This window comes from Cynocephalus volans, chromosome 15, assembly GCF_027409185.1.
Source record: "Cynocephalus volans isolate mCynVol1 chromosome 15, mCynVol1.pri, whole genome shotgun sequence".
In the NCBI taxonomy this organism is placed as follows: domain Eukaryota; kingdom Metazoa; phylum Chordata; class Mammalia; order Dermoptera; family Cynocephalidae; genus Cynocephalus; species Cynocephalus volans.
The window spans coordinates 92,742,729-92,756,575 of NC_084474.1; the positions used below are offsets into that span (position 1 = coordinate 92,742,729).

The 13,847-nt window shown below is 46.3% G+C and overlaps 2 protein-coding genes across 7 annotated transcripts in view; one reads left to right on the forward strand and one right to left on the reverse strand.

Annotated features, from left to right (window-relative positions):
• TRAPPC9 (trafficking protein particle complex subunit 9) overlaps positions 1-13,847 on the reverse strand; it is a 649,394-nt gene that overhangs the window by 546,628 nt on the left and 88,919 nt on the right. The window lies entirely within an intron of this gene.
• On the forward strand, positions 10,970-11,104 carry LOC134363537 (thymosin beta-10-like). The gene has a single exon (XM_063079069.1). It carries the CDS (start codon positions 10,970-10,972, stop codon positions 11,102-11,104), a length of 135 nt encoding a protein of 44 aa, XP_062935139.1.

Below are 13,847 nucleotides of genomic sequence, written 5' to 3' on the forward strand. Positions count from 1 at the left end.
CAGCAAACAAGAGCTGAGAGTCCATCTCCTCAAGATCAAGGCCCCAGAAGAGCACAACCTCACCCAGGCCAGGTCCCCATCTGCTCTGACAGTGATGAATAGAAAGCATTTAACACGTTTTCTCTGGGCTGAGTAGCAAAGTAATGAGCTGGTGACAAGATGAAGGAGCAGCTGAATAAATTAATCCTGACATTTTCTACCTCACCCAATTCTTGTCTTGAAAGAAATGACGACCACATCTAAGTTGACAGATGACCTCCTGGTTCAGGGACAGACTAGAGATGTGGCATCTGACGGTGGCTGGCACATCCTTCGGTTTGTTCAGCTCCATGTCAACGTTGGGCAACGAGATCCAACACCAGAGAGTGCACTTAGCCTGCTGGAGGTGACCGAGGACAATGGACACAGCATGTATTCCAGGGCCCGATGGCCAGGGTTGCAACCCCAGTACCTCCAAACACTACCAAGGAGGCGTGAGCATGTTAGCTACTCTCTTTATGCCTCAACTTCCTCCAATAAAATTAGCCTAATACTCGTAATAGTAGCTACCCTCACCAGGCAGCTGATGATCAGGTTAGTTTGTACACACAAAGGCACATACATACAGCAGGGCCCAGCATACAAAAGGTGCTTAGCAACCATCATCACACACACTCTCAGGACCCAGAAACCCTCTTAAGATAAAGGCTGGCAATTTTTTCTCTGTATCTTGAAGGTGCTGCATTTGAGGATGGATATAACAGGAATAGCATTCTAAAAAGATAAATATGGGTGAGGGAGAGGATTAATTAATCACGCTTCACGATGCCAGGATTGTGACGTACGAGCAGCAGGATGAGAAGATCGGCATGCGCCCATCTGCACAGCAGAGACCACAGAGCCAAACACAGAATGAGGCCATCAGAAGGCAGAGCAAGTCAGAAAGGAGAACACATGGACCCAAGCCCCAGAGATCCACCTGCGAACCTCCCTCTGGCTCTGCCATGTGGTGTCCAAGTGTGGGCAGTGGCCTACTTGCCCTGAGCCCACTCACTCATCCGGCAAACAGGCTGCTTAGGTTGGGGTCACGTGAGAGGCTGCGGGTGGGGGCACGTGCGGGCATTCAATGCACAGCGGTGCTGCAAGTGCTGCTGCTGGGAGAGAGGGTGCTGGAGATACGAGGTGAATACGGCTGTTAATAACACAACACCTGAGCTCTGGAGCGTGGGGGAGAATACAGAGGGTGTCATTTGATCACCTGAGAGATAAGGAGTTAATCTCTGAGAGGGGACGGAGCTGTTTCTGCTCACACTGCTCCCTCTGGGCAGTGTCGGCCCATCAGAGGTCCCAGCTGTCTCCTGAGGATTTTTGTATTTTAAAAAATTTGGGTGTTTTTTACTTACTAAACTTTTTTATCAAAAACTAAGACACAAACACAGATATTAGTCTAGGCCTCCACAGGGTCAGGATCATCACTATCACTGTCATCCACCTCCACGTCTTGCCCCATTGGAAGGTCTCCAGGGGCAGTAACACGCACGGAACTGTCTTCTCCTGTGGTGACAATGCCTTCTTCTGGAATACTTCCTGAAGGACCTGCCTGAGATTGTTTATAGTTAACTTTTTTATACATAAGTACACCGTAAAATAATAGTAAAAAGTACAGCATGGTAAATACATAAACCAGGAACAGCCATTTGTCGTCATTATCAAGTATTATGTACTATACATACTTGCACGTGTTGTACTTCTAATAACTGGCAGTGCAGTAGGTTTGCTTACACCAGCATCACCCCAGACACACAGTGATGTGTTGTGCCACATTACGACAGCTGTGACATTACTAGGTGACAGGAATTTTTCAGCTCCATTATAATCTCATGGGACCTTCCTCATACACACAGTCCACCATTGACCAAACATCATTATGCTGCATGTGGCTGTAGTTGTTTTATTTCTTCTAAATCCACCTGTAGCCACAACAAACACTACCCTTCTCCTCATAATCCCAGACCTCTCCCTCATACCACTGTCAGGGTCACTCATCCACATAGCAGAGCCGTCAAGTTTGGAAGAAATAAATCCCTGGTCCTATGCAACTTCCCTAGTCGCACTAAAATTCTCCCCATAAATGCATAAAATGTGACTGGCATGTTAAGAGAGCCATTGGACACTTCAGGAGACCTCATTTTACAATGACACTAGGAGAGTAATGACAATATGCTGGAGCACAGGAGCTGGCAGCCGGTCAGGCCCGTCAACAGCTTCACGACACCTTCTCATGCCAGTCTCACACGGCCACAGTCCACACACCAGGCCTTGGCAGAGCGCGACGTCTCCTATACAACACACACTCCCAGGACTGTTCGCACACAGCCAAAGCCGGCACACTGGGGTCTGGCGTTCTACAGTCTGCTGTGGGCATTCTGGAAGGGCCTCTGAGAACAGGCTGGTCCCCTGTGGACTGAGAACAAAGGCTTTCATCCTGAAAAGGCAGGTTATTTGTACAGTTGGTCAGAGAGGACATAAATCCGGAACATTCTAAAGAAGGTCTTTGTATTTTATTTTACTAAGAGATATGCCATTTCTTCCCCTAAAATAGATCCCCAAAACTTAGAAGTTTTTAAATAAATATTATTGTAGTAGATTGGATTATGTCCCCCCAAAACTCTCTGAGGCTTGAATTGTGTCCCCAAGTTTTATGTATTAGAAACTTGGTCCCCACTGTGACTGTTAAGTAGGTGGGAAATCCTGTTATGGTAAATGAAAGGTGGAGCCTTGAAGAGGTGATTGGATTGTAGGACCGTGCAGTAGTGAATGGATTAAAAATGGTGTCTGGGGCGTGGTTCTGAGGGCTTTAAAAGAAGAGGAGAGTCTGTTTCTCTTTCTCTGCTCTCTCTGCTTCCACCATCTTGCAATGTAAGACCCCTGGATCACTGTCACCACCACCAGGTAGACTTTGGACTTCCCAGCTTCAGAACCTGTAAGCAATACATTTCATTTTCTTTATAAATCACCCAGTTTCAAGCATTTTATTATAAGCAACAGGAACAGACTAATACAATTATTAATTTGAATAAAATCAATCTCTTTTTTAAAATGATATCCAGAAAAGCCTGAACTGATGTCTTCTTTTTCTCTCTCAGATCACTGAAGTGGGATACCAGCAAGATTTGATGGCTACATTGGCCTGTATTCTGTCCACAGGCCACACACATGAGCAAAGCTAACACATACAGACACTACCACAAGAGACCCTGGGGAGGTGGGCAGCTGACTTACTTCCACTGTGCCAACCCCATCTCAATTCCATTACCAATTCTGAAAGAGCAATGCAAGTGTGTAAAATACTGTAAAAGCCATATCATGGCCTCTCTGTGGAACATAAAATCAATTTAGTGGGGCATGACCAGCATCCCACAGGATGGAATGGGGTGGGACAAGGTAAGATAGGACAAGACAGGATAGGCCATAGTATATGTTACAGGTTGAACTGTGTCCCCCCAAAATTCATATGTTGAAGTCCTCACGCCCAGAACTTTAGACGATGACTGTATTTGGAGACAGGTTCTTTAAAGAGGTAATTAAGGTAAAATGTCATATGGGTGGGACCTAGTCCAATATGACTAGTACCCTTTTAAGAAGAGGAGATTAGCACATAGTCACACAGAGGGATGACCACGCAAAGACACATGGAGAAGACAGCCATCTGTAAGTAGGCCAAGGAAACAGGCCTCAAAGGAAACCAACCTGGTGACACCTTGATCTAGATCTCCTGACCTCCAGAACTATGAGAAATAAATGTCTTCTGTAGAAGCCACCGTGTGTGTGGCACTTTGTTATAGCAGAGTAACACAGTGTGACACACATAGTAAAAATAGGCAGCATTGCATGAAACGTTCGGTTTTACACACATGATGTACTTCCCACGGTGAGTCATGATCACAGAGTTTGAAAACAGCTGTTGCAACAATTCCAGGTGGGCCTCGTCTCGTGCTCAACGAGTTTTTGTAGAATGTCTTGAACTCCCCACACTGAAGTGACAGAAAATACTAATAGATTCAAAATTCTAAATCAAATCTGAGATTCAGTATCTAATACAGAGCTATTTACAAGTGAATGAACACACATGAGTGATCATTTAGTTAACACCTACATTTTTTATCAAAGAGGAATCTGAAAGCCAGAGAGAAGAGAAGAGAACGTGTGGAAAGACTGACTCAGGATAAAACCTTACCTCCCAACTCCTTGTCCTGTTCTTTGTCCAGAAAACCAGGCCAAGCCCTGAGCCAGACCCCAGACCTAGTCCACATGGCCTGCACACCTTTTCCAGTGGCTTCCATTTCCAGATTTAATACTTCTTTGTAAAAACCCTACCACTTCATTTTGGCTTGACTTCAATAATCAGAAATTCCGCTTACTTCCTCTGACATATTCCTGATATAGATGCCTAAATTTTGCTCATTTAAGCCACACACAGCAATAAATACCTGTAGCATACCACTGAGATAAACACTTTTTAAAGAAAATTTGTCGGTTAAAGATCACAGTCAGACATAGCCAAAAATAAAGGCTCCCCCATCTGTTCCCACTTGACTATGAAAATCCTGCAGCGAAACTATCTTTTTATACCCTTAACTAGTTACCCTGCTGCTAAAACTTTCAATAATACCCACGAAAATCTTAACGATAGGTAGGTCTTCCAGCTAGAAAGAAACGAACAGGATCACCAGGTACGGTACAGCTGACAGATGCCTACCTGTCAAGTGGGTAAAGTGAAGACAGTAACACTTCCTGAGCTCGACCACTGCAAGCACCATACCAACCACTGATATACATTATTTCTGATAATTCTCCAGCTAACCAGACTCTATCTTCTTAATTTTACAATTGAAAACACAGGCTTAGTAAAGGTCAGTAAATTGTGAAAGGTCACATTTAATAAGTAGAGGAGCCAGGATGCAAATCCAGCTCTGCCTGAGTCCAAAGATCACAGCCCATACACTCCTCTGCCAAAATAAAGTAGATTGTCCCCTATCTACACACTGAGCAGCCCAGGGACATTCAGCATCTTGCCCAAGGTCACTCAACTACCCCATAAATAATATGTATACATCATCAAAACAGAAAACTGTAAAACTCTATAGTTTAAGAACAGAATTAACTAATAGTTTATGCTATTAGTAAAAAATAGTTTGAAACACCCTCTGGAAGTCAGAAACAAATGAATATAAACAACAATCACTATTTATTGAGCACATACGACATTTCAGGCTCTTTCTAGACATTGTCTCTAATCCTTACAACAGCACAGGAAAACAGTTATTAATCCTCACATTACTGATGAGGAAACAATTCCAGAGAAACACAAGGCACGTGGGTTGAACGAGCATTGATTGAGCCTGTATGAGCCAGACTTTGTACCAGGCTGGGGTGAAAAAAAAAAAAAGACTCAATTCCAGTTGTCTAGCCTCCACGCATGCAGTCCACACAGACATGAAAACTAATAATTAGTATGCAATGTGATAAGCATTGTTATATCCATGTGGGAAAAAAACTTTGGCAAGAAAGAAATTTTTTGCTACTGAAGGTGTCAAGGAAAGATCCTGAGTCGGAGCAAGGTTAGTGCCCCATTCTGTGTAGTGGAAAGCCTGAAGAAAAGCACAGGACAGGGACGACACGCTAAGGCAGGTGAGCTTGACCTGTGTGGGCAATGGGAAACCTTTGATACTATTTCCGCAAAACACTGCCACAGATAAATACCTGCTTTAGAAAGACTGCTTTATCACCTGGGGAGGATGGGCAAGAAAGGGCGGACTTGGGAGACAGAGAGATCCCTCAGGATGTGTTGCCATGTTCCAGACTAGAAATGGCAGAGTCCAGCCTGGGTAACGGTGCCTTGGCACTTTGTACAGCAGGCGGCGGACAAACAGAACCACAGCATTCCACTCCACTGCTGTAAAGTGCACGCCATTTAGAGCCACGCTGTCCTGCAGACTAAATCCTTCCAGTAGTTGCAGAAGACCCCTTCTGATACCACCCCGGTATGTTCTATTTTGGTTCACCTAAAACTTGACAAATTAGTATTTTCACATAACTAGTAAATCCACTAATGTATTTGCAATTTTGACATGCTGATAGTTTCTCTTCACCTTATTATTTCACATGTGTGGTTCCTCTACCGAGAATGCATTTTATTAGCAGGTACTTATTATGTTGCACTACATACACAGTGTTTATCTCTTCAACACAGAACTAAAAGAAAGTCAAAAGCTTCCCTTCATTTCTGCTGGGTTTTGTTCAATACCTTCTGTCTATTTCTGAACAAACAAAAGGAGCTGGATATGTTGCAATGGGAACAATTACGCCCCTTCACTGAAGAGCTCCCACCAGGGCTCTCCACAGCACACCACTCACAGGCACGTCTGCTCTTCTCCCTGGCCTAGGGGAAAATAGAACACATCAGATCAAAACTCTCCGAGAAACCACATACACCACCTGGGGGAAACATGTCAGGAATGAAAAACAGAAAGCAAAAAAATACACATTGCCTAAGCTGTATAAAATCCTGGTCTTCATTTTTGGCCTGAGTTCCTCTCGTAGCTCTTTATGCTTTGCTATGTGAAGCTCCGGGGCAAAAACTCAAATGTGGAGTCTGGATGTACTTCAACATGGGAACAGAATACCAAATGCAGGGCTTTAAACCCACGCCCCATATGCTTTAGTCTCTCAGTCCATATTACAGGAGGCTTTCAATTATTATGGTCATGTTATTTTACCCACAACCTCTGATACCAAACCCCAGTAAAATAATGCATTCTTGTTTTCAACACTATTTTACACTTTACTTAAATGCAAAAAAATATAAAGACTATATATTAAAAGACCCAGGATTATATCAGATGACCACAAAAGTACATCGTGATTAACAAAATGACTGAAAGTGAAAAGCAGTGGTGCAGGTGGGAGATGGGGATGGAGCTTCCATATTTGTTCCGTCCTACAGATGACGGCGCAGCTTGGCCTTGCTGTGTGAACTCTGCAGGATGTGACTGCTGGGCTGAAGCACGGGGCACCAGCAACCCCAGATCTTCACATCAGACTCGGCATCTTTCTGTTCAGTAAAAGCGTCTCACTAAATCTGTAACTGAAGGTGATATCCTTGCATCGTTTCACGTGGCCTTTTATACAAGGAAGTTTACAAACCATGAGAAATCTCACTGGGCCACATGTCATGAATGTGATTTGGGAAATCCTGCCACCCACAGAAGCAGGGCCAAGACGGACACAGAAACTCCTAGGAGGGCAGCAGTGGTGACTGGATGCATTTCCCTTCCTCACCAACAAATTATGACTAAGGAGGGAGGCAACTTTCCAGAAACAGGCAAAGACCCAGAAAAGGCTGCAGGTGCAAATGCCCCAGTAACACTCTCTACTTATCAAGCCCACTTCTCGGGCCACAGTGCGCCCCCCGAGTCCTGGCCTCTTGTAAAGGGTGGACTCCTCGTCCTGGGTTGGAGACCCTGACTTGACAGGTCCAGAGTAGGGCCCTAGAACTGGCACAGTGAATTCTGAAGATTTTTTTTAAAATATAAGTATTGTTCCTGAGGAGTAAGCCCTACTTGAACAAAACAACCAAATCCACACTCTGCTGCATGACGCCCAGGAGAAGAGGCACAGGATGAGGAGGGAAACCGCCAGCTGCCCAAGCTTCCCGGGTGTGAGTGACAGTGCAGGAAATGACAGCTGTGCCGCTGCCGCCAGACCTCGCACATGCCTGCTGTGGTCGGAATGTCTGTGTCCCCCCAGATTCATATGCTGAAACCCTCATCCCAGCGTGATGGTATTAAGAGTGGTGATTCGACCAGGAGAGTGGAGCCCTCACAAATGGGACTAGTGCCTTATAAAGGAGACCCCAGAGAGCTCCCCCGCCCCTTCAGCCATGTGAGGATGCAGCAGCAAGAAGACACCACCTATGAGTGAACCAGATGTGGGCCCTCAGAAGACCCCAAATCTGCCAGCACCTTGATCCTGAACGTCCAGCCTCCAGCACTGGGCAAAATAAATGTCTGTTGTCCATGAGCCACCCAGTCTGACGTATGTTGTTATAGCGGCCCAAACGGACTAAGACACAGCCCAAGAGGTGAGTCCTTCCTGTGCCCATTTTACAAATTTGGAAAATGAGGTGGAGAGAAATTAAATGACTTTCCTTAGTTGGACAGTGTTTTAGGCAACAGAGATTGAACAAGATATACAGAACACCTGCCCTCAAGGAGCTTCTTCTCTAGTGAGGAAGGAGACTGTCAATCAAAAGGGAAAGAGATAAATAAGACATGGTGGTAGAGAGGGGATGGGGTCCTTGAGGACAGACCTGAAGGATGCAGAAGAGGCAGTCAGGCAAAGATCTGGCAGAAAGCTATTACAGCAGGAAAAACAAATGCAATGTCCTGGAGAAGAGGAGGAAAACGAGTTTGTTTCCTTGGAGACACAGAAATAAGACAAATATGGCTGGAGCTGAGTGAATAAGTGGAAGACTAGAGAGAGATCAGTTTGGAGAACTTAGGAGGGGAAAATCAAGTGGGGCCTGGGAGGCATTTGAAAATAATTATGATTTTATTAAATTTTATTATATGTATAACAGGAGCCCACTGGAGAGTTTTAAGCAGAAAAGTGCTCTGACGTGACGCCACATGGAGGGTGGACTACAGGACTAGGAGACCCACAGAGAGACTGACAAAGTGCCGAGATATCATGGTGAATTAGACTGTGCTTGCAACAGCAGCGGTGATGAGAAGCGGTCGTATTTGGGATATATGTAGGAGGTAAAACCAGTTAGACTTACTGATGTGTTAGAGGTGGGGTAGATAGGGAAACAGGGATCGACAACGACTTGAAGGTTTCTGACCTGAGCAACTGGACTGCCAGTGGTACGATCTGCAGAGACAGGGAAGCAAAAGATGGGGTAGGCAGTTAAGTCCACTCAGCCATTCTAGTCCGGAGCTCTGTATGAGAAATAAATATGAGAGCTGTTGGCACAGGGCTAGCTGTTGCAGCCCTGGGCCAGAGGCAGGTGGAGAAGAGGAGGCAGTGTTGAAATGATCCTCTAAGTGGCTGTGGAAGTCACTAGGAACAGAGACAGGAGTGGAGGTGCTGAGGGAAAAGCAGGCCAGGAACTAAAACCACCTGTAAGCGAGGAGAGGTGACCAGAATATTTGTAAATGACCACGACACAAGGAAAGATAGGAGTAACAAATCCTAATGACACACCCATTATAAAGAGTTACGGTTTTTTTGAAGAGCAATAAAAAACAGCTTCTACCCCACCTCTAGGCTCTGAGGTCCTTGGGGTGTACAAGAAAATTCAACAGCCACTTGAGAGAACAGCAGGGGAAGCAGGTCACGGGGAAAGAGCTCGTTTCCATCTCACAGTGTTGCTCGGGGGCACCGTTGGCACTGTGAGTGGGACAGTGCTTTACTGTGCAGAACGGGCTTACATCTACATTTAGTTTCCTGTCCCTTCCTACTAAATGTGGGTGACACCCCGGGTCACAGTTGTACCAGAAACACTCCCACATATTCCCAAACTGCCATGGTAAAGAGCCACTAGCTTAACATAAGAAGGTTAATGGAACTTCAGGGGAAAAAAAGAGGATGAGATGAAATAGGGGAGTTTGCTACCAACAGACCATGAGTTCCTGGGGCCACAGTGGAAGCATTATGAGAACAGCCAGGGATGGGAAATGGGGCCTGGCTCGGGCATGCACACTCCTAGAGACAGACAATCTGTGTCAGAGATGCATGGAGATGTGGCTGTGAACGTGCTGGGAGATTGAGGGGCAGCAGCTGAGGCCCCAGGGGAGGCTGGGCACGGCCCTGGGAAGGGGCGGACTCAAAGGGACTGGGAGTATTAGGAAGCAAAAGCAGTGAGCCATCATCCCAGCATTTGAAGCCAGGTCTCCTCACCTCCAAATTCACAGTCAGAAATTTAGGATAGGAGGGCAACAAATACAAACGGAGCGCTCCACCTGAGGAACCTGGAACATTCAAAAGTCCACGTAGTACCTCTTCTAGGGGAGGGTTAGGGATGAGCGTGAAGGGCAGCAGGCCTTGACTTCTCCATCCACCTGTTTCCCCGTGCAAAATAATCCAGGCCAGTTTCTGCAATTCATCCCCAAACTCCTCCTCCCACTGTCCCCCCCTTACTTCCTTCCCCAGATGAAGAAAGAAACTTCCATGCTGATCAGCCTCCCTCTGCAACTGCCTCCGGGACTGGTCCTAGCCCCTCAGCCTGGCCTGAAGGGCTAGCTTTTCCCCACCCGGTCTCTCTGGCCAGCTGCATCTCCTCCCAATCCCCTTCTGTGGGCACCTCATGTTATAGGGAACATCTGCTGTGCCCAAATGCCCCAGGAACACTCATAAATCCTGCGTCTTTGCTCATACTTGGGCACCTGCCTGCAATGACTGCCGTTCCAAGGCCACCTCCTCTACTGCTTGCATCTAGCACAGGACCCAACTTATGAGAGACGATTAATAAATGTCTGCAGGAAGGAAACAAAGAGGGCTTCTCCTGTGTCAATCCTCAGCCTCCTCCTTGTGCCTTATTATCTGAACAGGACTCCTAACCCTTAAAATGCATCCCCTACAAGACCTACTGTAATTGCACTTGCAACACAAACACCTGTCTACTTTAAATGTGAAAACCAAGAATCTAAAAGGAATTAGTAACTATTTTTCTTGATATCACTGAAAGCACCACATGATATCAGATCAATATTGTTTGATCCAAGGAGGAGGAGGAGGAAAAGAAGTATTACTATTTTTAATCCTGTCTAACCCATCTAAACCTATAAGTACGGACTTGCCAAAGAGAAAACAAAACAAAAAGTTGTTCCAGGTGCTAAAAATAAGTCAAGTCTCCTGCTGTAGCAAGACAAGTGGGAGAACCTGGAGCCTGGACTTGGGGCAAGACACCTCAGAGAGTTTTAAGAAAATGGCAGACAAGCCAGACATGGGGGAAATCGCCAGCTTCGATAAGGTCAAGCTGAAGAAAACGGAGACACAGGAGAAGAACACCCTGCCGACCAAAGAGACCACTGAGCAGGAGAAGCGGAGTGAAATTTCCTAAGAGTCCCCAGTCGTGGTGTGGAGGAAGAGCCACCTGTGTGACGGACACAAGCCACAAGCTGCACTGTGAAGCCGGGCACTCCGCGCCAATGCCATTGGCCTGTGCATCTCTGAGGGGACCCCCAGTCATGCCGATTCTCTGGTTTGCCCAGAAATATGACAGAAAATTATTTGTATGACTAATGAAAATAAAACACAGCTCATGGCAAAAAATAATAATAAGTAAGATATCAAATATGTTAGAGAAGCAAAGAAAGAAATGCTTTCTCCCGGTGGGGATTTATCTCCTGCTTCCAGAGAGCGGACTTGAGATTCACATCAGAAGTTAAAATCTTCACCGTGTCCATTCAGCTAAGCAGGAACAACATTGCCCAGGAGCCCGTCCTGCGTAGCTGAGTCAGCATGCTGCATATGATCCCGAAAGCAGAAGGGGCCAGGCAGCCTCTATGCAGGGCTCACTCACAACACTGCTAGCGTGGGGCAGCTTCCCACCCACGGCTCCTCCTGCTCCTGCCAGATTTTCTGCTTCAGCTCTTCCAGCTCCTGGGCCAAGTGTGTCTTCAGCACAGAAGCAAAGAGTGCCAGCCTCTCCTGCAAGAGCCCCCACCATCAGATCTGGAGGCTGAGGAGTGGTGAGAAACCCACATGGGTTCCAGAACTCCCCCGTGGGGTCCAGCTCAGCCTTGCAGAGTCCATCTTGTCCTTGCTTCCCCCACTTCACCTCCACCTTCCCTGCCTGTCTCAGGCCTTCAGGATCCAATGGCAGTCACAAAAACAATTGCTTCCCTGAGCCTGGTGGCCAGCTCCCATAAGTGCATGAGCTTGAATCTGTGTGTGTGTGTGTGTGTGTGTGTGTGTGTGTGTGTGTGTGTGTGTGTGTGTGTGTGTGTGTGTGTGTGTGTGTGTGTGTGTGTGTGTGTGTGTGTGTGTGTGTGTGTGTGTCCCTCACTCTGCTCATTAACTACGTGTGTGTGTGTGTGTGTGTGTGTCCCTCACTCTGCTCATTGACTACGTGTGTGTGTGTGTGTGTCCCTCACTCTGCTCATTGACTACGTGGCCAGCTCCCATAAGTGCATGAGCTTGAATCCGTGTGTGTGTGTGTGTGTGTGTGTGTGTGTGTGTGTGTGTGTGTGTGTGTGTGTGTGTGTGTCCCTCACTCTGCTCATTGACTACAAATCCCTATTTGTCCTTCTTATTGTAGTTGGAGTTGAATTCAATCCCTCTCCCCTATTGCAATAGTCTTGAATAAAGTCTTCCTTACCATTTTAACAAGTATCAGATTAATTTCCCTTTAAGAGTATGTATATATCTCTTGAACCCTGACTGGTATAGAGATTTTTACAGCTTTATCATCATTTTCAAGATGGCAATTCTTCCTTTTCCATGAACAAAGTCCTTTGTGCATAAAAGGCTGTTTTGAAATTGTTTCCAAGCTAAATGAGCATTTTTCCTTTAAAGAAATAGAAACATGTATCATCGCCCCTACCACCAGGGGGCAGCAGCACCGTGCTATCAGGAATCCCCATCACAACTCAAACAGCTGAAGGAAGCGTTCGCTCACTTGGCAACTAAACAAAAGTATCTGAAAAGAGGTGTCAGGGCAAGTGGTTCCCCCTCTTCTAGGAACTGGGAAGCTGATAATCCCAGCTTGTTCTGCCACTTACAGCTGAGAGACTCAGGCCACTTCACCTGGCGGGACCTCAGCATTCACCTGTGATTTCACCTCTGCAGTGCGTTCTCTGAGCACAGGAGAGTGCCCCACTAGGTCACAGGACAAAGGCAAGAGCTGGAGATCTGGATACTCAGAAAAGGTTCACACACAAGTCTTCGTTTCCTCCTTGCAACAACCCTGCAAGGGAGGATTTTATTCCTACTTTAGAAATGAGATAGAATCTGAGTTAAATTACATGGTGGGCACTGTCACAAAGCTAGTTAGCAGAAAATCCAGAGCTGGAGCTAGGGAGAATGTTCTGAACGGGAGATACACGCGTGTGGATTGTATACTGGATGCCGCCCCCAGAGAGCATAATAGAGACCAGGTCCCAAGACCCAGGACCAAGTCCAGAGGACACACAGCATTTAGAGATGTGGCAGATGACAAGGACACACAGCATTTAGAGATGTGGCAGATGACAAGGACTGAAGGAGTTAAAGGAAAGAAAGGCTATGTGGCTACAGAAAGCTTCACGTAGGAGGAGGACTCTAACCTAAGCCACAGAATAAGACTAGCATTTTAGAAGACTTCAAAGGGAGACACACTGAACAAAGAGGACGGAAGAAGCGTCGTTGGCAGGTGCATACTTCAGAGATGGAGCTGACTTGAGCAGTCTGGCAACCTGGGAGATCGTGGTCTTCCTCCTTGCACACACCACTTGGCACTTCTGTGACCACATGTGGGGTTCTTTCCCCACATACCAAGCAACTCTTCTCTAGTGAACACTAAGTATGTGTTCTGTAATTTAACTCAGTTCTGACACAGGTTGAGGGCTCAATCCCACAAGACTGGCCCCACCTGAGATGCCGGTCACAAGCCTCGGGCGCAGCCTGTGCTTCTCACCGACCAGCTATAAATCAGAGTTCTTACAAGCTGCCCCTTGGGTTCAATTGATTTGCTAGAGTGGCCCACAGAACTCAGGTAAATGCTTTAGTTATGTTTACACATTCATTCTAGAAGATATTACAAAGGATGAAGATGAAGATACACCCGGGGCAAGGTACGGGGGAGAGGCGCGGAGCTTCCACGC

What these genes read in the sequence shown, in the direction of transcription:
- LOC134363537 (XM_063079069.1), top strand. Translation starts at nt 10,970, where the DNA reads ATGGCAGACAAGCCAGACATGGGGGAAATCGCCAGCTTCGATAAGGTC.